The sequence below is a fragment of the Athene noctua genome, chromosome 31, assembly GCF_965140245.1.
Source record: "Athene noctua chromosome 31, bAthNoc1.hap1.1, whole genome shotgun sequence".
NCBI classification, from domain to species: Eukaryota; Metazoa; Chordata; class Aves; order Strigiformes; family Strigidae; genus Athene; species Athene noctua.
Genome location: NC_134067.1, coordinates 1710303 through 1733568, shown reverse-complemented (window position 1 = coordinate 1733568; position 23266 = coordinate 1710303). Strand labels below are relative to the sequence as shown.

The 23266-nt window shown below is 67.2% G+C and overlaps 2 protein-coding genes across 12 annotated transcripts in view; both read right to left on the bottom strand.

The window, feature by feature from the left end:
• Positions 1–1195: 1195 nt before the first annotated feature.
• LDLR (low density lipoprotein receptor) lies at positions 1196–18194 on the bottom strand. 4 transcript variants are annotated; one of them, XM_074929916.1, is made up of 18 exons: positions 17769–18194; positions 16273–16395; positions 14104–14226; positions 13649–14020; positions 12066–12191; positions 8882–9004; positions 8536–8658; positions 7607–7732; positions 6218–6389; positions 5897–6124; positions 5679–5797; positions 5078–5217; positions 4864–5005; positions 3962–4111; positions 3264–3410; positions 2612–2686; positions 2149–2309; positions 1196–1641 (listed from the first exon to the last, which is right to left on the bottom strand). In XM_074929916.1, exons 1-18 carry the CDS (start codon positions 18034–18036, stop codon positions 1606–1608), a joined length of 2754 nt encoding a protein of 917 aa, XP_074786017.1. In that variant the 5' UTR covers positions 18037–18194; the 3' UTR covers positions 1196–1605. The 4 variants fall into 4 exon arrangements, 3 of the variants coding, with proteins under 3 accessions (XP_074786017.1, XP_074786018.1, XP_074786019.1); XM_074929917.1 differs by lacking the exon at positions 3264–3410; XR_012635347.1 differs by lacking the exons at positions 1196–1641; positions 3264–3410 and having other exon boundaries at positions 2275–2309; positions 5078–5162.
• An 89-nt stretch (positions 18195–18283) lies between these two features.
• SMARCA4 (SWI/SNF related BAF chromatin remodeling complex subunit ATPase 4) overlaps positions 18284–23266 on the bottom strand; it is a 28486-nt gene continuing 23503 nt past the window's right edge. The window contains exons 28-36 of one of the 8 annotated variants that reach the window (XM_074929907.1): positions 23121–23219; positions 22744–22821; positions 21574–21801; positions 20728–20981; positions 20283–20391; positions 20052–20153; positions 19825–19957; positions 19429–19568; positions 18284–18883 (exon numbers count right to left, since the gene is read on the bottom strand). In XM_074929907.1, coding sequence (XP_074786008.1) covers positions 18851–18883; positions 19429–19568; positions 19825–19957; positions 20052–20153; positions 20283–20391; positions 20728–20981; positions 21574–21801; positions 22744–22821; positions 23121–23219 — 1176 coding nt within the window. In that variant the 3' untranslated portion in view covers positions 18284–18850. The other 7 variants (XM_074929908.1, XM_074929909.1, XM_074929910.1 and 4 more) reach the window with 7 other exon arrangements.

The following is a 23266-nucleotide window of genomic DNA, read 5'->3' as shown; positions in this document are numbered from 1 at the left end:
TGTGTATCACCGTGTACAGGCGTGTACAGCCGTGTATCACCGTGTGCAGGCATGTACAGCTGTGTATCACCGTGTACAGGCGTGTACAGCTATGTATCACTGTGTACAGGTGTGTACAGCCGTGTGTCACCGTGCACAGGCATGTACAGCCTTGTGTCACCGTGCACAGGCGTGTACAGCCGTGTATCACTGTGTACAGGTGTGTACAGCCGTGTGTCACGGTGTACAGCCGTGTATCACTGTGTACAGCCGCGTGTGCAGCCGTGTGCAGCCCTGCACAACAGCCCATGGCCACGTGCAACCACATACGGCCCCGCACAATCGGGTGCGCGCGGCCACGTGCCCCCGCAGAGTGCCATGTACGAGGGCGCACAACCGCACAACTGCACGCACCCACACACAGCCACACACAAGCACATACCACGCATAACCACGTACAACTGCGTACAACCGTGCACACCCCGCTGTACAACCACACACAACCGCGTACAGCATACAACCATGTACAAGCCAACACAACCCCACTGCACACAACCGTGTACAACCACACACGACTGCGTACAACCGCACACGACTGCGTACAACCGCACACGACCGCGTACGACCACACACCACTGCGTACAAACACACATAACCGCATACAACCGCACGTGACTGCGTACAGCATACAACCATGTACAAGCCAACACAAGCCCACTGCACACAACCGCGTACAACCACACATGACCGCGTACAACCACGCACGACAGCGTACAACCGCACACGACAGCGTACAACCGCACACGTGACCACGTACAACCACACATGACCGCGTACAACCACACACGACCGCGTACAACCACACACGACAGCGTACAACCGCACACCACCGCGTACAACCACACACGACCGCGTACAAACACACACGACCGCGTACAACCACACACGACCGCGTACAACCGCACACGACCGCGTACAACCGCACACGACAGCGTACAACCGCACACCACCGCGTACAACCACACACGACAGCGTACAACCGCACACCACCGCGTACAACCACACACGACCGCGTACAAACACACACGACAGCGTACAACCGCACACGACCGCGTACAACCGCACACGACAGCGTACAACCGCACACCACCGCGTACAACCACACACGACCGCGTACAACCGCACACGACAGCGTACAACCGCACACCACCGCGTACAACCACACACGACCGCGTACAAACACACACGACCGCGTACAACCGCACACAACCGTGTATCGACCCCGTGTAACCACGTACAACCCCACACCACACGCACCCGCGTACACCCCCCGACACACAACCTGACACAGCCGCACCCCCCCGCCCCCCCCGCCCCCGAGCCGTGTCCAACCACACGCGGCCACGCACAGGCGGGTCCCGCCGCACCCCCCGCCCAGGGGCCCCGACAGGTGTGTGCAGGGGGGGGGGGGGGGGGGGTGGTGCCGGGCACAACCGCGCCCCCCCGGTACAGGCGCCCCCCCGGTACAGGCGCCCCCGGCGAGGGTCCCTCTGTGGCGCCCGGGGGGGTCCCGGCGCCTCCTCGGGGGGTCTGGGGGGCGGGGGGGGGAGGGAGCCCCCCCCATCCTCAGGCCACGTCGTCATCCAGGCTCACGGCCTGGCGCTGCGGGGGGGGGCACGGGGGGGTGTCAGTGGGGTAGTTGGGGGGTGGGGGGGGGGGGGGGGGGTGACGCCCCTCCTGCCTGCCCCACATTGCCAGTCAGACCCACACAAGGTGTGCCCCCCCCCCGCCCCATAGATCACCATGGGGAACACCGACCCCCCCCCGACCCCCCCCCAGCTCACTGTGGGGCACCCCCACCCCATAATTCACCATGGGGAGCCCCTCCCGCCCCATAACTCACTGTGAGGAGCCCCCCCTCTGCCCCATAGCTCACCGTGGGGAGCCCCCCCCTCCTGCCCCATAACTCACCGTGGGGAGCCCCCCACCCCCCCCATGGGGCACCCCCCACCCTGTAACTCACCGTGGGGAGCCCCCCCCCCCACCAGCCCCCCCCATGGGGCACCCCCTTACCTCCCCTCTCACCCTCGGGAGCCCTCCCAGCCCCCAGCTCACCATGGGGAGCCCCCCCCCGCGCCCCCCCGCTATGGGGTGCCCCCCCCCGCTCACCGTGGGGTAGCTGAAGCCCCCCCCCAGCCCCCGGCCCAGGGGCTCCTCGTCCTCGGTGGTTTTCTGGTAGACGGGGTTGTCGAAGTTGATGCTGTTGGTGCTGCGGCGGCGCCAGCTGCGCCAGAGCCCGCGGGCGCCGAAGGCTGCGAGGATGAGGAGTCCTGGGGGGGGGACACACACACACCATCACCGGGGGGGGGCCGCATAGCGGGACCCCCCCATGCTGGGGTTTCCCCCACACCCCCCCTCCTCTACGTTCTGGGACCCCCACGGTGGGATGCTCTGTGCTGGGACCGCCCCCCCCGGTCAGGACCCCCATGCTGGGACCCCCTTTTCCAGGACCCCTCTTCTGGGAGCCCCCATTTTTGGACACGCCCCCCCCCTCCCCATCCTGGGCCCCCCACCCCCATTCAGACTCCCCCCCCCCCCCCCCGCCCCCCATGCTGGGACCCCCCCGACCTACCCAGGGGCAGGGTGACCGCAAGCACCGTCGGTCCCGTCCTGCCCCCCACGCGCCCCACGGCGTCACCGCTGCTGCCTGGGCGAGGGGAGAGGCTGCCGTCAGCCCCCAGCCGTGGGGCTGGATGTGGGGCAGAGGTGTGAGGGGGGGCCGTGGGGCTGAGCCGTGGGGCTGGGAGGTGGGACAGGGCCAAGCCATGGGGCTGGATGTGGGGCAGAGGTGTGAGAAGGGGCTGTGGGGCTGAGCCATGGGGCTGGGATGTGGGGCTGGGATTTAGGGATGAGGTGTGGGGCTGGGAGGTGGGACTGGGGTGAACTATGGGACTGGGATGTGGGGCTGAGCCATGGGGTATGGTTGTGGGGCTGGGATTTGGGGATCAACTGTGGGGCTGAGCTGTGGGGCTGGGATGTGGGGATGGGATGTGGGGATGGGATGTGGGGCAGTGCTTTGGGGCAGGGCTGTGGGGCTAGGATGTGGGGCAGAGCTGTGGGGCAGGACTGTGGGGCTGCGATGTGGGGATGGGATGTGGGGCAGGGCTGTGGGGCAGTGCTGTGGGGCTGAGCCATGGGGCTGGGATGTGGGGCAGGGCTGTGGGGCAGGGCTGTGGGGCTGGGATGTGGGGCAGGGCTGTGGGGCAGGGCTGTGGGGCTGGTACCTGCTGTGGCGTTGCTGGTGCTGTTGGTGCCGGGGGTGGGTCCCGGGGTCACCCCGCGGCTCTGGGGGTCCCCGCTGGGCGTCGGGGGGGCTGCGGGGGCTGGGGGGGCGCTGGGGGCCGCGTCCGTCGGGGCTGGGGCCGAGGGGTCTGGCGGGGGGGAGAGGGTGAGTGGGGTCGGGGGGGGCAGTGGGGGGGTGCGGGATGTGGGGCAGGGGGAGTCTGGGGGTCAGGGCGCTGGCAGTGGGGGTGCAGGGTGCTGAGGGACCGGGGGGGTCTCTGGGGGGCGGTGTGGGGGTGGTGGGTCTGTTGGTAACGGTCCGGGGCGGTGGGGGGGGGCAGGGTGGGAGGGGGGTGATGGGGGGTGGGGGTGCAGGGTGAGGGTGCAGGGGGGTGCGTAGGGGGGTGGGGGGGTGCAAGGGAGTGGGGGGGGGTGTGGGGGGAGCAGAGGGTTGAGGGGGAGTGCAGGGTGCTGGGGGGGGTGCAGGGGGATGCGAGGGGGTGCGGGGGGCCGTGGGGGGCTGTGGGGAGCTGTGGGGGGGGGGGTGGGGGGGTCTGTGGGGGGGTGCGGGGAGATGTGGGGGGCTGTGGGGGGGTGCGGGGGGATGTGGGGGGGTACAGGGGGGTGTAGGGGGGTGCAGGGGGGGGTGTGGGGGGCCGTGGGGGGCTGTGGGGGGTGCGGGGGCCGTGGGGGTCGGTACCTGTCAGGCAGTTGCGGCCGTCGGGCGCCAGGCGCTGGCCGTCGGGGCAGGCGCAGGTGTAACGGGGGGCGCGGGGGCCCAGCTGGGGGGCGGGGAGGCAGAGGAAGGAGCAGCTGCCTTCGGCCTCGGCCTCGGCGCAGCGGTTCTCACCTGGGGGGGCGGGGGGGCAGGTCAGGGGGGCGGGAACCCGGACAGTGCGGGGGGTGGGGGGGGTGGGGACAGAGGGACAGGGACGGAGGGACAGGGCAGCAGGACAGACGGACGGCCAGGCAGAGGGGCAGGAGGACAAGAGGGACAGTGGGACAGAGGGAGGGGGACAGCAGGACAGGATAGAAGGATGGGACAGAAGGACAGAGAGACAGGACAGCAAGACAGACAGTTGGGCAGAGGGACAGCGGGACAGACAGACAGAGGGACAGCGGGATGGGACAGAGGGACAGACAGACAGGACAGCGGGACAGAGGGACAGTGGGACAGCGGGATGGGACAGAGGGACAGACAGACAGGACAGAGGGACAGAAGGACAGCAGGATGGGACAGAGGGACAGACAGGACAGAGGGACAGAGGGACAGCGGGATGGGACAGAAGGACAGACAGACAGGACAGCAAGACAGACACTGGGCAGAGGGACAGCAGGACAGACAGACAGAGGGACAGCAGGATGGGACAGAGGGACAGACAGACAGGACAGCGGGACAGACAGACAGAGGGACAGCAGGACAAAGTGAGAGCTGGGCAGCAGGACGGAAGGACAGAGGGACAGCGGGATGGGACAGAGGGACAGACAGGACAGAGGGACAGGCAGACACGACAGGGGGACAGGCAGAGGGGCAGGCAGACAGGACAGAGGGACGGAAGGACAGAGGGACAGGCAGAGGGGCCGGGCCCGGGCCGCGGGTACCTGGGGGCTGGCGCAGCGGGTGCAGCAGCAGGAGCCCCTCGGGGGGGGGCACCCCCCGGAGCAGCCCCCGGGCGCCGGCGCCGCTGCGGCCGTTGGCGCTGAGGATGCTCCCGCTGGCCACGTCGCTCCAGAAAACGGTGTCCTGGGGGGGGACGGGGGTTGGGGACACGGCAGCTGGGGGGGGGGGCCGGGGGGGGCCGGGGAGGGGCCTCACCTCGAAGACGGTGACGGCGAAGGGGTGGGCGAGCAGGTGGGGGTCGGCCAGGAGCGTGCGGCGGCGGCCCCCGTCCACGTCCACGCTGGAGAGAGTGTGGAGCCGCGAGTCCACCCAGTAGAGGCGCTGGGAGGGCAGGTCTGGGGGGGCTGGTGGTGAGGGGGGGCACGCGGGGGCACGCGGGGGGACGGGGCGGGGACGGGGGGGGGATGGGGGCGATGGGGATGGGGAGATGGGGGGACATAGGGACGGGGACATGGGGGGACATGGGGGGGACATGGGGACATGGGGGGGACATGGGGACACGGGGGGGCACAGGAGGGGATGTGGGGTCACAGGGACACACGGGGGGATGGGGACTGGGGTGAGGACAGGGACAGGGACTGGGACCAGCACAGGGGCTGGCAGGGAACTGGGACAGGGATGGGGACAAGGATGGAGACGGCGAGAGTCTGGAATGGGGCCGGGGACTGGGACTGGGACCAGCCCAGGGACTGGGACTGGGATGGAAACTGGGAAAGAGTCCAGGACGGTGACAGGGGCAGGGACTGGGACCGGCACTGGGACCGGCACTGGGACCGGGACCGGGACGGCGTCTCACCCAGCGCGATCCCGTTGGGCCACTCGACGCCCTCGGTGACCAGCGGGAACCGGTCGGCGCCGTTGAGGCCGCCCTTGGCGATCTTGGGGCTGGTTCCCCAGTCGGTCCAGTACATGTAACTGGGAGGGGAGGGAGGGACACGACATCCAGGACCTCATCGCCCCCAGCGCCCTGGCACGCGCGCGGTGCCCCCCCGCGCCCCCCCGCTCTCCCCGTACCCGTGCAGCGGGTCCACGGCGATGCCGCGGGGCTTGGCCCCGGGCTCCCGCACCAGCGTGAGGCGGCGCGAGCCGCCGGCGTCGGCCACCGAGACGGTCCCGAGCCGCGAGTCGGTCCAGTAGAGCCGCCGGTGGAGCCAGTCCAGGGCCAGCGCGTCCGGCCAGCCCGGGCCCGGGGCCACCACGGCCGCCGCCGCGACCCCCCCCGCGCCCTCGCCCAGCGACGACCTGCCGGGACGGCGGGGGGGGTTACGGGGCCGGTGGCGGGTTGGTGATTGGGGGGTTTGGGGGGGTTTGGGGGGGCTTGGGGGGGTCCCTTACCGGTAGATCTTGCGCTGGGTGGGGTCGGCCCAAAAGATGGTGCCGGTGGCCACGTCGGCGTCCAGGGCCCCCACGTGCTTGAGGGGCCCCAGCACCGGCCGGTACTCGCCGCCGTCCAGCGCCAGGCGCCGGATCTCGTGGCGGGCGGCGAAGAGGAGGGCGGCGGGGGGGCCTGGGGGGGGGGAAGGCGCTGCACCCCGCTGCTGGGACCCCCAACCGACCCCCCCGGCACAGCCTGCACCTCAAAATACCCCTGCACGCCCTGCCAGACCCCCCCCACCCCCAAACACCCCCCCGCACCCCCAAACCCACTCCTGCACCCCCTGCCAGACCCCCCCCACCCCCAAACACCCCCCTGCACCCCTAAATCCACCCCTGCACCCCCTGCCAGACCCCTGCTGCACCCCATACCCCCCCCTGCACCCCCGACTCCACCTGCATCCCCAGACCCCCCCGCACTCGCTGCCAGCCCCCCAAAACCCCTTGTACCCCCAAGCCCTCCCCGCACCCGTTGTCAGATGCCCCCAAAGCCCCTGGCACAACCCGCACCCCAAACCCCACCCACACCCAGTGCTGGACCCCCCCTGCACCCCAAAACACAGCCCCGCACCCCCTGCCAGCCCCCCAGAACCCCCTGACTCCACCTGCACCCCCAAATCTGCACCAGGCGTGGGAGGGAGGGGATGGGGGAGCAAGACTGGGGGGGGGGTGGATGGGGGGGCAAGGGGTGAGGATGGGGGTGCATGGATGGAGGAGTTGGGGCACAAAGGAGAGTGGAAGGGGGAAGAAATGGGGGTGCAAAGGGAGATGGGGGTGCAGAGGGGAAATGGGGGTGCAAAGGGGAAATGGGGGTGCAAAGGGAGATGGGGGTGCAAAGGGGAAATGGGGGTGCAAAGGGGGAGATGGGGGTGCAAAGGGGAAATGGGGGTGCAAAGCAGAAATGGGGGTGCAAAGGGGGAGATGGGGGTGCAAAGGGGAAATGGGGGTGCAAAGCAGAAATGGGGGTGCAAAGGGGGAGATGGGGGTGCAAAGGGGGAAATGGGGGTGCAAAGGGAGATGGGGGTGCAAAGGGGAAATGGGGGTGCAAAGGGGGAAATGGGGGTGCAAAGGGGAAATAGGGGTGCAAAGGGAGATGGGGGTGCAAAGGGGAGATGGGGGTGCAAAGGGGAAATGGGGGTGCAGAGGGAGATGGGGGTGCAAAACAGAAATGGGGGTGCAAAGGGGAGATGGGGGTGCAAAGGGGAAATGGGGGTGCAAAGACACAGGAATCGGGGTGCAAAGGGGGATCAGTGGGGCTCTAAGGGGGGGTGCCAGGGGAGGATGGGGGCTGCCGGGAGAGAGGAACCGGGGTGCGAAGGGGGCTGGGGGGGGCTGGGGGGTGTCACCCACCGAGGGCGCGGCAGGCGCGAGTGTTGGGGTCCAGCTGGTACCCCCCCCCGCACTCGCACTTGTAGCTGCCGGGCAGGTTGTGGCAGCGCTGGCTGCAGCTGAGGGGGTCCCGGCACTCGTCGATGTCTGGGGGGGCAGTGGGGGGGTCAAGGGGGGGCCTGGGAGGGTCAGGAGGGTCCCCATGGGGGGACCAGGGGGGGTCTTGGGGTTCCTGATGGGGTCAAGGGGGTACAGAGGGGGGCAAGGGGGTGCCCATGGCGGGATCAGGGGGGTCCTGGGGGTGTCAGGAGGTTCCTGAGGGGTCAAGGGGGTGCTGGGGGGGGGCAAGGGTGTCCCCATGGGGGGGGCAGGGGGGCTTTGGGGGGGGCAGGGGTTTCCTGAGGGGGTCAGGGAGTCCCATGGTGGGGGGTCAAAGGGGTCCTGGGGGTGTCAAGGGGGTCCTGATGGGGGCAAGAGGGTCCTGGGGTGGGAAAGGGGGTCCCCGGGGGGGTTAAGGGGGGGTCCTGGGGGGGTCAGGGGGCTCCTGAGGGGGGTCAAGGAGTCCCATGGGGGGGGGTCAAAAGGGGTCCTGGGGGAGTCAGGGTGGTTCTGGGGGTGTCAAGGGGGTCCTGGGGGGGTCAGGGGGTCCCATAGAGGGGTCAGGAGGTCCCTAGGTGGGAATGGGGGGCCCTGGGGGGGGGTCAGAAGGGTCACAGCGGGGGTCAGATGGTCCCGGGGGGGGGCAGGGGAGCCTTGGGGGGACTGGGAGACCCGGGGGGGGGTGTCATGGAGTCCCATGGGGGGGCTTCAAGGGGATCCCTGGGGAGTTGGGGGGGTCCCATGGAGGGGTGTGAAGGAATCCCATAAGGGGTCTGGGGGGGGATCAGGGGGGTCCGGGGGGGGCGGGGGGGTCAGGGTGTCCTGGCATGGGCGGGGGGGGCAGCACCCACCCTCACAGGTCCTCCCGTCGGGGCCCAGGGTGAACCCCTCGGGGCAGAGGCACTCGTAGCCCAACCGAAGGTCCCGGCAGACGTGGGAGCAGCCGCCGTCGTTGTCCAGACACTCGTTCACCCCTGGGGGGGGGCGGCAGAAAAAAAAAAAAAAGGAAGGGGGGGGGAATTGGTGAGTTGGGGGGCAACCCCCCAAGTAACCCCCGGCACCGAGCAGAGCCCCCAAACCCCTGTGGAAGCTGAGAGGGGAGGGGTGGTTTGGGGGGGGTCTGGAGGGGGTGGTGGCGGGTTTAGGGGGCCCTGAGGGGTTTGGGGGGGTCCGGGGGGGGTCTGGGGGGGTCGTTACCGCATTTCTTGATGGGCTCGTCAGACCAGTCGCGGCAGTCGCGGTGCTGGTCGCAGACCCGCTCCACCGGGATGCACTCGCCCGAGCGGCACTTGAACTCGTGGTGGCCATCGCAGGCTGTCACTGGGGGGGGGACACACACGGGAGGTCAGACACCCCCCCCGGCACCCCCAAACCCGCCCCCCCCCCGTCAAAGAAGCACAGATCGGTCCGGGCGGTTCGGAATTGAGAGTCTCAGGCATCGAATCTCCTCCCAGGTAATTAACGCCATAATTAACGCAGTGGCAGCTCGAGGCAGGTCGTTACCCCGAGCCGAGGGAGGGGGGGGTTCAGGGAGTGCTATGGGGGGGTTAAAGGGGTCCTGGGGGGGGCAGGAGGGTCCCCATGGGGGGGACAGGGGGGTCCTGGGGGGCTGAAAGGGGTTCATGGGGGAGTCAGGGAGTCCCATGGGGGGGTCAGGGGGGTCCTGGGGGGTCAGGGTGTTCCTGAGGGGGTTCAGGAGTCCAATGGGGGGGTCAGGGTGTTCCTGGGGGGGTTCAGGAGTCCAATGGGGGGGTCAGGGTGTTCCTGAGGGGGTTCAGGAGTCCAATGGGGGGGTCAGGGTGTTCCTGGGGGGGTTCAGGAAGTCCCATGGGGGGTCAGAGGGGTGCTGGGGGGCTCAGGGTGTTCCGGGGGAGGTTCAGGAGTCCCACGGGGGGGTCAGGGGGTTCCTGGGGGGCTCGGGGTGTTCTGGGGGGGGTGTGGGGGGTCGGTTTCGACATTTTTCCCAATTCCACACCAATTTTGCCCAGATTTAGTGCCCTGATTTGGGATCCTGGTGCTTGGGGTCTGCTGGCAGGGGGGGGGGGACGGGACGGGGGGAGGCAAGAAACTCCGGGGCTGGGGGAGAAACACGCTGGATTATTGTCCAACACGCGGAGACGGAGCTGGGGGGGACCCGGGAGCTGCGGGAGGGGATTAATTTGAGCTGATGAGCGGGATAAAATAATGATAAAAACGCTGAGTCAGCTCGGCCGGGCGGAGAAAGGGTCCAGCCCCCCCCGCGCCCCCCCCGCTCCCACGCTGGACAAACCAAGGGTCTGGATGTGGCCGCAGGAAAAGGAGCGGGAAGGCCGAAATTCTCCGCGCAGCCACGATTCGAGGGAAAAGGTTCTTTTGGGGTCACCCTGGATCAGGTTTTGCCCTGTTTGAGGTGGAAACGGGTCAGCGCGGGACGGAGCCGGGTCGCCCCGATGGGCACCGGGTACCTAACGGCGGAGAAACGGGGAACGAAGAAACGGGGAAGTTGATAAATTCATCCGACAAGCCGAGAAATTGCTGCCGGGGTCCCACCAGGCGCTCGCCAACGCAGCCCGAGGGCGCAGCCGGTCGCAAATCCGGCGACCGAGCGAAGCCAAAAGGCAAATTTGACCCCAAAATTGCGTGTGAGGAAGAAGCGAAGAGAAGGAACAAGGGGGAAAAGCGGGGAGTAAACAAAATGATGGAATATGGGCAACGGGGAGGGGGGGGACACACACACCAACGCGATGACCGTGGCTGTCGGCCGGGGCAACGTGGCTTCGGCTTGGGGTGACAGATCCACGGTCACCCGGGGGGGGTGTGGGGGTGTGGAAGCCCTTCCCGGACACAGAGGGAGCAGTAAAAGCTTTATTAAAAAAAAATTACCCCTCGGAACGGGGTCCTGGGTCCCCTGAGTTGGGTGGGGGTGCACCGATTTTGTATGATTTTGCATCAAAAATAATGGAACTGGCTACGTGAACCCCCGGGAATGAAATCTGCAGCCACCCCCCCATCACCTTGGGGATGGGTGGAGAGGGGGAACAGAACGTTAAAAAAAAAAAGAGAAGTACACGGACATGTGGGTTTAAACTGGGCAGAATAATTAAACCCGGCCTTAGGTGAGGGCGGCCCACGGCGGGAGGGTGAACACTGACCCGGCGTGTTTAGATTTTAAGAGGAAGGGTGTGGGGGCACAAAAAAAATACACCTGAGGGTGTTGGCCCGCGCCGCCGGGGATTCAGGCACCTGACACACAGCCTGAGGTGAGGCCTTAATTAAAGGATTTTCCTGAAAATCAGAATTGGAGCCGGACGGGGGGGGGCTGGGCGCTGTCTTCTGGTGTTTTGGCAGAAGAAAACGGGCGGCACCGTCCTCCCGGCGAGAGAGGGAAGGGTGAGAGGTTCCCGGAGAGCCGCGGGGAGCGGGACGGTGGCATTTTGCCCCCGGAAATTCACAGAATCCCAGAATCATCCGGGTTGGAAAATCCCCTGCAGCTCCTCCAGTGCCACCATGACCCTCACCCTGACCCTTCCCAACTCCCCCAGATCCCTCAGCGCTGGCTCAGCCCGACTCTCCAACCCCCCCAGGATCCCGGGGACTCCCCCCTGCCCTGGGCAGCCCATTCCAACGCCCAACAGCCCCTTCTGCACAGAAATCCTTCCTCAGAGCCAGCCTGACCCTGCCCTGGGCAGCTTGAGGCCATTCCCGCGGGGCCTGGCGCTGGGGCCTTGGCTCCAGAGACTCATCCCCCCTCTCTGCCCCCTCCTGGCAGGGAGTTGCAGAGGGCCAGGAGGTCTCCCCTCAGCCTCCTCTGCTCCAGACTGAACCCCCCCAGTTCCCCCAGCCGCTCCCCAGCAGACCTGTGCTCCAGACCCTGCCCCAGCTCCGTCGCCCTTCTCTGGCCACGCTCGAGTCATTCAATGGCCTTTTTGGGGTGAGGGGCCCACAGCTGAACCCACTCAGCGAGGGGCGGCCTCCCCAGTGCCGAGCACGGGGCTCAGATCCCTTCCCTGTCCCCGCTGGCCACGCCAGTGCTGACACAAGCCAGGATGCCATTGGCCTTCTTGGCCCCCTGGGCACTCTGCTGGCCCATTCTCACCCCCCCCAGTCCCTCTCTGACCGGCAGCTCTCCAGCCACCCCTCCCCAGCCTGTAGCCATCAGCCCGGCCATCAGCCAGTTTTTCGCCCCGCCCGTGCCCCCCAATTCGTGGGGTGCTTTAGGGTAACACAACCGATGGCTTTGTTCGGCGCAACCACGCGATGAAATTAACTAATTTCTGTGAGATCCGGTGCCTGAGACTCTGCTGCGGGGAAACCCACGGACCGACCCGCGGGGCCACTCGAACCGGACGCCCGGAGCAAATCGCGCGGCTGGTGCGGCCCCTCCGCCCCCTCCCGCCGGTACCGTTGTGGCAGCCCTCCTCGTCGCTGCCGTCGGCGCAGTCGGTCTCGCCGTCGCACTGCCGGACCCCCAGCACGCAGCGCCCGTCCCGGCACTGGAATTGGTCGGGGTGGCACGTGGCAGCGGCGGCTGCGGGGGGAAGTGGGGGGGGTCAGGCGGTGCTGGAGCATCGGCCCCCCACTAATCCTAGAGCATCCCAGAGCATCCCCCTGTTCTGGGGTATCTTGGATCCCAGAGCATCCTGAATCCCGGAGCATCCCACACCCCAGAGCATCCCGGAGTATCCCGAAGCATTCCAGAGCATCCCGCATCCCAGAACATCTCCCTGTTGTGGAGCATCCTGCATCCCAGCGCATCCCAGAGCACCCCACACCTCAGAACATCCAACATCCCAGAGCATCCCCCTGTTCTGGACCATCCCACATCCCAGAGCATCTTGAAGCATCCTGGAGTACCCCAGAGTATCCCAGAGGATCTCAGAGCATCCTGAATCCCAGAGCATCCCAGATCCCAGAACATCCTGCATCCCAGAGCATCCCCCTGTTCTGAGGCATCCCACATCTGACACTATCTCACATCCCAGAGCACTCCCTGCTCTGGAGCCTCCCACAGCCCAGAGCATCCCGCAACCTGGAGCATCCTGAAGCATCCTGCACCTCAAAGCATCCCAGATCCCAGAGCATCCCACATTCTGGAGCATCTTGGAGCAGCCCAGAGCATCCCACACCCCAGACAATCCCACACCCTGGAGCACCCTGCAGCCCAGAGCATTCCCTGTTCTAGAGCATCCCACATCTCAGAGAATCCTGGAGCATCCCAGAGCATCCCACAACCAAGACAATCCCACATCCTGGAGCATCCCAGAGCATCCCGGAGCAGCCCAGATCCCAGACAATCCTGCATCCTGGAGCATCCTGCATCCCAAAGCATTCCCTGTTCTAGAGCATTCCACAGCCCAGAGCATCCTGGAGATCCCAGAGCATCCCACAACCCAGACAATCCCACATTCTGGGAGCATCCTGGAGCATCCCAGAGCATCCCAGAACTCAGACAATCCCACATCCTGGACCGTCTTAGAGCATCCCACATCCTGGAGCATCCCAGAGCATCCTGGAGCATCCCGCATCCAAGAACATCCCACAGTATCCCAGAGCATTCTCTGTTCTGGATCATCCCACATCTCAGAGCATCCCGCAACCTGGAGCATCCCGGAGCATCCCACACCCCAGAACATCCCGCATCCCAGAGCATCCAGAGCATCCCAGAACCCAGACACAATCCCACATCCTGGAGCAGCCCACACGTCAGAACATCCCACATCCCAGAGCAGCCCAGAACCCAGACAATCCTTCATCCTGGAGCATCCCGCATCCCAAAGCATTCCCTGTTCTAGAGCACCCCACACCCCAGAGCATCCTGGAGATCCCAGAGCATCCCACAACCCAGACAATCCCACATTCTGGGAGCATCCTGGAGCATCCCACATCCTGGAGCATCCCAGAGCATCCTGGAGCATCCCGCATCCGAGAACATCCCAGAGCATTCCCTGTTCCGGAGCCTCCCGGAGCTCCCCCGGGGTCACTCACCGCAGCCCTCCTCGTCGGAGCCGTCCCGGCAGTCGGAGGTGCCGTCGCAGCGCCAGCGCCGGTGGATGCACTCGCCGGAGCCGCAGGCGAACTGCAGCGGGGGGCAAGGCTGGGGGGGCCGGGGGGGGCCGCAGCTGCGGGGCCACTCGTCGGAGCCGTCGGGGCAGTCGCGGTCCCCGTCGCAGGCCCAGAGCCGGGACACGCAGGTCGAGTCGTTGCAGCGGAAGTCGTGGGGGCCGCAGGCGGCGGGGGGGGGGCACCCGGCCTCGTCCGCCCCGTCCTCGCAGTCGCGCTCCCCGTCGCAGGCGAAGGCGCGCGAGACGCAGGCGCCGCCGCCGCAGCGCAGCTGGTCCCCGGGGCAGGTGCGAGGGGCTGCGGGAGGGACCCCGGCACGGTCAGCGCGGACACCGACACCCCCCCGGCCGCGAGTCCCCCCCCCTCGGCCCAGCACTCACGGCAGTCCAGCTCGTCGGAACCGTTGGCGCAGTCGTGGTGCCCGTCGCAGCGCCAGGACCCCGGCACGCACCGGCCCCCGCGGCCGCCGCAGCGGAACTCCCCGGGGGAGCAGGAGCGGGAGCCTGGGGGGAGACAGAGGGGGGGTGGCACCGCGGGGATCGGGGGGGCCACAGGTCCCCACAGTGACAGAGTCAGTCGGGTGGGAAAAGCCCCTCGGGATCATCGAGTCCAACCCTCAGCCCGACTCTACAAAGTTCTCCCCTACCCCACATCCCCCACAGCTCATCCCAACGGCCCTTAAACCCCCCAGGGATGGGGACTCCCCCCTCCCTGGGCAGCCTGTTCCGCTCTCTGACCACTCTTGCTGGGAAACATTTTCTCCTCCTGCCCAGCCTGACCCTCCCCTGGGGCAGTTTCCAGCCGTTCCCTCTTGTCCTGTCCCTGATCCCCTGGGAGCAGAGCCCAGCCCCAGCCTCTCTGCAATGTCCCGTCAGGAGCTGCAGAGAGGGATGAGGGCTCCCCTCAGCCTCCTCCTCCTCACACCGAACACTCCCAGCGCCTTCAGCGGCTCCTCCTAGTGCAGCACACAGCACATGGCACACGGAACACGGAACATGGCACATGACACGTGACACACGACACACAGTACATGGCACATGGCACACGACAGAGGGCATACGGCACATGACCTGGCACATGGCACACGGCACATGACAGAGGGCACATGGTACATGGCACATGACACGACACAGCACACGGCACACGGCACATGGCATATGGCACATGACACGACACAGGGCACATGGCAAACGGTACATGGCACATGGCATGGCACAGGGCACACGACACAACACACAGCACGTGGCAGATGGTACATGGCACATACAGAGGGCACATGGCACACGACACAGGGCACATGGCACATGACATGACACACGGCACGTGGCAGACGGTACATGGCACATACAGAGGGCACATGGCACACGACACAGGGCACATGGCACATGACACGACACATGGCACGTGGCAGACGGTACATGGCACATACAGAGGGCACACGGCACACAGCACACGGCACACGACAGACGGCACATGGCACATGACACATGACACAACACACGGCACATGGCACATACAGAGGGCACATGACACATGGCACATAACATGGCACATGGCACACTACAGAGGGCACACGACACAGGGCACATGGCACATGACACGACACATGGCACATGGCACATACAGAGGGCACATGACACGACACACGGCACATGGCAGACGGCACATGGCACATACAGAGGGCACATGACACATGGCACATAACATGGCACATGGCACATGACACAACACACAGCATGTGGCAGATGGTACATGGCACATACAGAGGGCACATGGCACACGACACATGGCACATGACACGGCACAGGGCACATGACACAACACACAGCATGTGGCAGACGGTACATGGCACATACAGAGGGCACACGGCACACGACACGGCACAGGGCACATGACACAACACACAGCACGTGGCAGACGGTACATGGCACATACAGAGGGCACACGGCACACAGCACACAGCACACGACAGACGGCACATGGCACATGACACATGACATGACACACGGCACATGGCACATACAGAGAGCACATGACACATGGCACATAACATGACACATGGCACACTACAGAGGGCACACAACACAGGGCACATGGCACATGACACGACACATGGCACATGGCACATACAGAGGGCACATGACACGACACACGGCACATGGCAGACGGCACATGGCACATACAGAGGGCACATGACACATGGCACATAACACGGCACAGGGCACATGACACAACACACAGCATGTGGCAGATGGTACATGGCACATACAGAGGGCACACGGCACACGACACGGCACAGGGCACATGACACAACACACAGCACGTGGCAGACGGTACATGGCACATACAGAGGGCACACGGCACACAGCACACAGCACACGACAGACGGCACACGGCACATGACACATGACACGACACACGGCACATGGCACATACAGAGGGCACATGACACATGGCACATAACATGGCACATGGCACACACAGAAGGCACACGGCACCCAGCACCCAGCACCCCGAGTCCCGGCCCGGCGCGCCCGGCCCGCACTCACGGCAGGTCTCGGCCGTCTCGTCGGAGCCATCGGGGCACTCGGCCCGGCCGTCGCACGCCCAGGCGCTGGCGATGCAGGCGCCGTCCCCGCACCGGAACTGGCTGCGGCCGCACCCCTCGGCGCCTGCGGCAGCGGGGGGGTCAGCCGGCACCCCCAGCGCGGCCCCCGGCCCACGCCGCAGCCCCCCCGCCCGGCCAAGGCCGCGGGGGCACCCGCCGGCTGCGTTTTCACGGCAAAACCCCCGAGTGTGGGGGACGGAGACCCCCACAGCTGCCCCCCCCCCCCCCGCCCCGTTCCCGGCACCGTGCGGGGGGGCCGCGGGCGGCGGCACCGGGGGATCCCGGGGCGGGTCCTGGGGAGTTGCCGGTAAATGGACTTTGCCGTGGGAGGGGTGTTTGTGCTGGGGACGGGGGGGGGGCACGGGGGGGGGGGGTCAGGGTGACCCGCGGCGCTCTTCACCCCCCAACACCCCCAGACCCCCGCGGGGCCCGGGGGGCGGGAGCGACCCCCGGCCCGGGGTTTGGGGCAGGGTCGGGGGGGAGCAGCCTGGGGGGGGGGGGGTGGGTCTGTCCTGGGGGGCCCCGCTGCGCCCCCGGGGGTCGGTCCCGTCCCGGGGAGGGGCCGGTCCCGGGGGTCCCATCCCGGGGGGGTCCCAGACGCGTTCCTGGGGGTCGGTGCCGTCCCGGGGTTGGGGGATCCGGCCCGTTCCTGGGGACCCTCCCGCGGGATCGGCCCATCCTCGGGGGGGCCAAGCCCGGTCCCGGGGTCCCGCCCCGGGGGTCCCGTCCCGGGGATCGGGCCCCTTCCCCCCCCCCATTGAGGATCTCCGAGGGGGCGGGGCCGGGCCGCGCCCTCCTGGCGCGCCGCGTTCCTATTGGCCAGCGGGGCGCGTGGCCGCCGGGTGGCCTGTCCGCGCCACCACCAATGAGAGACGCGTCCGCCGCGGGGCGGGGCGGGGCGCGGACGGTGATTGGTCCGTTTCCGCGCCGAAGGGGCGGGGCCGACCCCCCCTCTCCCCGCCCACCGCCCTCTCCCCTCCGCGCGGCGGCCATGGCGGCGGCGGCGGCGGCGGGACCGGGCCCCGGGCGGGGCGGGGGGACGGGGCCGGGCCCCGGGAAACGCCGCCGCCGCCCCCCCGCCCGCCCCGGCCCCGGCTCCCCCCGCCGGGAAGCGGAACACGCAGCGCGGCCGGAGCCCGCGGCGGGGAGCGGAGGCTTCGGTTTGGCGGAGATCGACCCCGGTTTGACCCGGGGAGACCCCGGTTTGGGGGAGACCGAGCCCCGGTTTGGCGACGGGACGGGACGGGACGGGACGGGGGGTACCAGGCCTCGCTCTCCAGGCGCGCCCCGGTGGGGCCGTTCCCCTCCGGTGCCCCCCGCGACCACCCCAGCCGGAGCCCCCCCCTCCCGGTGCGCGCCCCCGCCCCGCGCCTTCCCCGGTGCCGCCCCCCCCCGGTTCGCCCGCCCCCCCCCCCCCTCCCCCGGTTCCCCCTTCACCTGCTCCCGGTGCCGCCGCCATCGCCCCGAGCAGCAGCAGCGGCAGCAGCCGCCGTCCCGCGGTGGCCCCCGGCCCCATCCCGCCGCCTTCGGTCCCGCTTCGCTGCTGCGGCCCGAGCGACCCGTCAGAGCCGCAGAACCGGGCGGCCCGGCGGGAGGAAGGGGCTGGCGGCGGGGAGGCGGCGGGGCGGCCCCGGCGGGGCCATTTCAAGGGGCAGCGCGGGGGTGGGGTTTCAGCGTGGGGTGATTTTTCAAAACGGCGCCGCATCACGAGAGGAGGTGGAGCGGGCGGGCACCGGCGCTGCCGCCGGACACCGGGGCCCCGGTTCTGCCGCGGGCGGCGCCTGTAGAACCTTTTTCCATCATTTTAAACTGTGAAGTTGGTCAATTAACTGTGCGGGGGTTTGGGTGGGTTTTTTGTTTTTTTTTTTTCCCGCCGCCGGCAGCGGGAGGAGGAGGGGGGGCGGCTGCCCGGCCGCTGCGGCACCGCGGGGTCGCAGGTGACGGTTGAGGGGTCACAACCCCCCTCACCGGTGCCCCCCCCCCCCCGCCCCTCGCGAGCGGCGACACCCCCCCAGCGGCGAGGAGAGAGGCGAGGAGGCAGCCCCGGTCCCGTCGGTTTAATTTATTGAAACTGCTCCAAATCCAGTGACATCGACCGGCGCGGGGAGAGGGGACAGGGGAGGGAGGGGGGGCGGAAACTGTGGAGGGGGGGCACCGCGCTCCCCCCTGCCGCGGCGGGGCCTGATCCTGTGTCTGCGGTGACCACCAAAAAAAACCCAAGAAAAAAAATTAAAAAAAAAAAAAAAACAAAACCCAAACAACCTATAAACCCAACCCAGGAGGGTGAGGGGCGGGGGGGGGGGTCGCCCACCACCACCATCCCAGCGGAAGGGGGGGGCGGCGGGGCCGGGGGGGGCGGCTCTCGCAGTATAAATACGGAGGTTTTTGTTGACTGGAGGGTGGAACTACGGCCTGGGCTGCCCGGTAGTGCTACGGGGGGGGGGGAAAAGGGGGAAAATGGGGGCGTTTGGGGGGGGAGGACGCGGCGCCGGGAGCCCCCAGGCGCGGGGAGGGCGGTTTTAGTCGTCTTCGGTGCCGCTGCCGGAGCGATCCTGCAGGGAGGGAGGAGAGGTGAGGGGGGAGGCGGGGGTTTGGGGGGGCAAGAGGGAAGGTTGGGGGGCAGAATGAGGGGATTGGGGGGCAGAAGGGAGGAGCTGGGGGGGAAGGGGAGGATTTAGGGGCAGAATAAGAGGTTGGGGGGTTGAGGGAAGGAGTTTTGGGGGGCAGAAAGAAAGGCTTGGAGACAGGAGGAACGAGTTGGGGGGGCAGAGGAACGAGTTGGGGGGGCAGAGGAACGAGTTGGGGGGGCAGAGGAACGAGTTGGGGGGGCAGAGGAACGAGTTGGGGGGGCAGAGGAACGAGTTGGGGGGGCAGAGGAACGAGTTGGGGGGGCAGGAAGGGACAGTTTAAGGGCAATGAGGAGTCTGGGATGGAAGGAAGAGGTTTGGGGGCAGAATGAGGGGTTGGGGGCAGAATGAGGGGTTGGGGGCAGAATGAGGGGTTGGGGGCAGAATGAGGGGTTGGGGGCAGGGGGAAGGAGCTGGGGGGCAAGAGGCAGGAGCTGGGGGGCAGAGGGGGGTGTGGGGCCGGGCGTTACCTCCTCCTGCTCCTCCTCGCTGTCGTCGTCGCTGACCACGGGCTTGGCGCGGGCGCCGCGGCTGGTGCGCCGGCGGCCCTTGAGCCGGTCCTGCGCCTTCTCCTTCCGCCCCAGCTTGATCTTCACCTTGACCGAGCGAGCTGGGGGGGCAGGGAGGGGTGGGAGAGACGGGGTCAGAGCGGCACCCCCACACCGGGGGCACCCCCACACCGGGGGCCCCTCCCCGATCCCCCCCCCCGCACCGGCGTCCCCGCGGTCCCCGGGGCAGCGCGTGGGCAGCGTGCGCTTCCCCCAGGCACGCTGCCGGCCCTGCCCCGCCGGAGGGGGGAGGCCCTGGCGCCCCAAATACCCCCCCCAGCCCCCCCCCCCGCCCCCCCATCCCCGCAGGCTGCTCACACTCAGACTCGGATCCTTCCTCTTCTCCTTCCTCCTCCTCCTCGCTGTCCTCGCCTTCGCTCTCCTCCTCCTTCTCGATTTTCTGCCGCACGCTGGTGAAGACGGACTGGAGGACGATGGAGTCCTCGTAGATCTGGGGGCGGGGGGAGCACCGGGGTGAGGGGGGGGCGGGAAGGAGCCGAGCGCTGCCTGTCCCGCTCCGCCCCGCATCGCCCCGCGGGCCTTACCAGAGAGCCCTCGAGGTTGAAGGTCTGGGCGTTCTGGCAGAGCAGCATCACGTCCTTCTCCAGGTCGTTGAGGCTCCGGTACTTGTGGTTGCGGATTCGCTCCTGCGGGGAGGGAGGGGTCAGGGCTCGTTACCGGTAACGAGGGGCTTGGCGTGGCACCCCCCCTCCCCACCCCGGGACACCGTTTGTTCCACGGCGAGTGGAGGCACGGGGCGGTTTGGGTGACGTTACCTTGATTTTTTTGAAGTCGACGGGTTTGCGGATGAGCTCGTAGTACTCGGGCAGCTCCTTGCGGGACGGCAGCTGGATGAAAACTTCGCTGAGCTGCCGTCCACTGCTACTGCAAAGAGAAACCGGGCGTCAGCGGCGAGCGGCCGGCCCCGGCGAGTGGCCCCCGCGCCGAGCAGCCCCCGCCCAGCCCTCCTCCTCCTCGTGCCACCAGGCCACCAAGAAACCGATGGCTTGTTGTAGGCTACGGCCACGCCACGCACGAGCCAGGCCTCGGATCACCCCCAGTTGGCGGCAAAACCGCCTGTGGCAGCCTAATTAATTAATTAATCCCAGGGAAGCTGCCAGCTGGATGCGCACGTGGCTCTGTCAGATCCTCCGGCGGCGCCCGAGAGCCGCGGGGATGCAGCGGTGGCGCTGCCGGGGTTCGGGCCCCGGCTCCTCTTACCTGTCTTTGTACTTGATGACGGCGTCCACGATCTTCTTCATTTTTTTGGTGAGGTTGGGAGGGTTGGGGGAGAGTTTTTCCGCCGGCGGCCTGCCGCGTTTTTTCTGCTTTTTGCTATCATCGTCCTTATCCCGGCTGCGGGTGCTGGTGGTGGGGGTGGCGGAGCCGACATCCGTGTCCCGCTTCCGTTTACGGGAGGATTTTTTCTGGCGCACCTCCTCCTCGATCTCCTCCAGCGTCCCCTCCTCGATCGCCTGCCCGGGGGAGGAAAACAGGAGCTGCTAGCACGGCGCGGGGGGGTTGCTGGAGGGGGGCCGGGGACGTCCCTGCCAGGGCTGCGGCGAGCGGCTTCCCAAAGCCACGGGGCTGGGATTGGGGGAACTGGGGGGGCTCTGTGGGGCCCCGCTCGAAGGCTGGGCCACGGGGACGGCTTCGGGGCGATGGTGGAGGGCGCTCACCAAACCCAGTGATTGTGGGATGGGGCGAAAAGAGGCCCTGGAGAGGGTGGGTGCGAGGCCGGGAGCCTCTCCAGCCCGGGGAGCTCGATGCATCGGCCTCATATCTGCCTTTGCATCTCCTTCCTCCTCCTCCTCCTCCTCACAGCAAGGCTAGAGGCCGCTCAGCCTCGTTAGGAGCGACCCTTGGCTACGGCGCGGGGCCGTGCACAGGTGCCTCGGGCTTGGGGAAGGGGGACGCTCGTGGCCAGGCCGTGCTTTTGGCTCGAACCGAAGCCGCTTTCGGGAGCTCCGCGGCTTTAAGCGCGCAGTGCAAGGTGGCCCCGGGTGTTTGTGCCGGTGCCGAGGGACCCACCCAAGGTTTGTGAACGATTGGAGAACGATGCTGTACCATGTATACCTTGAGCCACTGCTTCTCCGTCAGCGAGTCGCTGTAGTCCACCTCCTTGCGGTGCCGTGAGCCTCGCCCAAACATCTTTTCCTCCTCTTCCTCACACGTCAACCTCTCCACTTCAGCATCGTCCTTGATGATCCAAGATGGCAGCTCGTCCTCCTCCATCAGGCGCGGTTTGCGCTTGGGGTTTCGTGCCTCCTCCCGCCTGCGGTCCAGGTCCATGCGCTGGAAGAAGAGGGATTCGCCAGGGGGCTGCCGGCAGAACTGCGGCAGCGGGCGGGCGGCCACCACCACGTCCCCGACACCTCGGGGCGTCCTCGGAGGAGCACGAACCGCACGGCCTGGAGACGGGGCTCGGGGAGATCCGAGCCGCGGTGACACCGGGGACACGCGTGGCCAGAGGAGCCACGGCGAGGAGCTGGAGGGGTTCGGTAGCTACCGGCTCCCCGCAGCTCGGTAGAGGCTGCGTCAAAATAAAACCCCACGGCCACAAGCGGGGAAGAGGCGCTCGCCGGGAGGCGGCACGGCGGGTCTGGGTGAGGCGGCTGTGGCACCGGGGAGCTCCCCGCTCTCCGCCGGCCGCTTGTGGGGCTGCCGAAGCCCCTCGGGGAGCGCGGGGCCGGCGCGGAGGTTACGGGTGCGCCGGCCCCGGTGCGGGGGAGACGCGAGCTCAGGGCGAGAGACACCCGGCCCCGCCGGAACACCCCGTCTGCGGCGGGTCTGCCAGCGGCCCCGCCGACCCCCCCTCGGGGCTCAGTGTCCGGGGGCTCCTGCACAAGGAGCCTCTCCTCCATTTTAACTGTTCCTCCTCCCACCTCCGGCCATTTTCTCAGGCCAGAGCTCTTTTAGGTGGGGAAATATTTTTGTTTGGGGTTTTTTTTAGGCTCGGGGACACAGGCTCTCTCCGCCCGGCCCTGTTCTCCTTCCTGCAGTGGGAGCAGAGCCTGAGGCTCAGCCCCTCTCCTCCACCTGCCCCCAAGCTCATCCCTTACCGCAGCCGGCAGCGTCCTGACTGAGCCCCTGCTCTACGGTTTGGTTTTACCTGTTGAACGAGTCACGGCTTCGTTAAGCCCTCTCAGCTGATTTCTGTTAGAGAGACCGTTTTAGCTGCTAACTCGGAAGAACAGCGGGCACCACTCCTCCTCTGCAAGCCTGTGCCATGCTCACCATGAAAAGGTCAAACTCCTCTTCGTGCCGCGCAATCATCTGGTTGACGGTTTCGTCGTCGGGAACTTCGTCTTCTTCCTGCAAGATTTCAAATCCCCGATTCAATGGCGAGAGAAGGGCGGCGCGGCAGTTCGTCCGCTCGGAGCACAGCACCGAACATCGTTACCATCCGACGCTTGTTCGGTTGCCCGTGAAAGATGTGGTTTTTTTTATTTTTATTTTATTTTATTTTATTTTTGGGTGGCCTCACAGTCCAGTTTCTAGCGGACAGGTTATCCGCGGTGCAAAGATCGCCGGCAGAGCGGGCACGTGCGTTGGCAGTCTCAGCAGCAAGGCCGAGGATTGAATGGGCGTGGAGACTGAACAACCCCTCTCACCTTTAGAGGTGGTTCCTCCAACTCAGCGTTCAGGCACAGGGTTGAGGCAGTGTGGGGGAAGCTTGCACTGCCACTGCCGCTGCCCGCGCTGTATCTGTTCTGTGGATAAATAGAGGACTTCAGTCTCCAGGGCTGTCAATCCGGCA

Bases quoted from the DNA above. Each gene is read 5' to 3' on its own strand.
- LDLR (XM_074929916.1), bottom strand. From the start codon at position 18,036: ATGCGGCGCCGTTTTGAAAAATCACCCCACGCTGAAACCCCACCCCCG. The intron at 6,390-7,606 runs GTGGGTGACACC...CCCCCCCCCCAG, and splicing joins TCGCGCCTGCCGCGCCCTCG to GCCCCCCCGCCGCCCTCCTC. The intron at 1,642-2,148 runs GTGAGCGGGGGG...CCCCCCCCGCAG, and splicing joins GGGGCTTCAGCTACCCCACG to CGCCAGGCCGTGAGCCTGGA.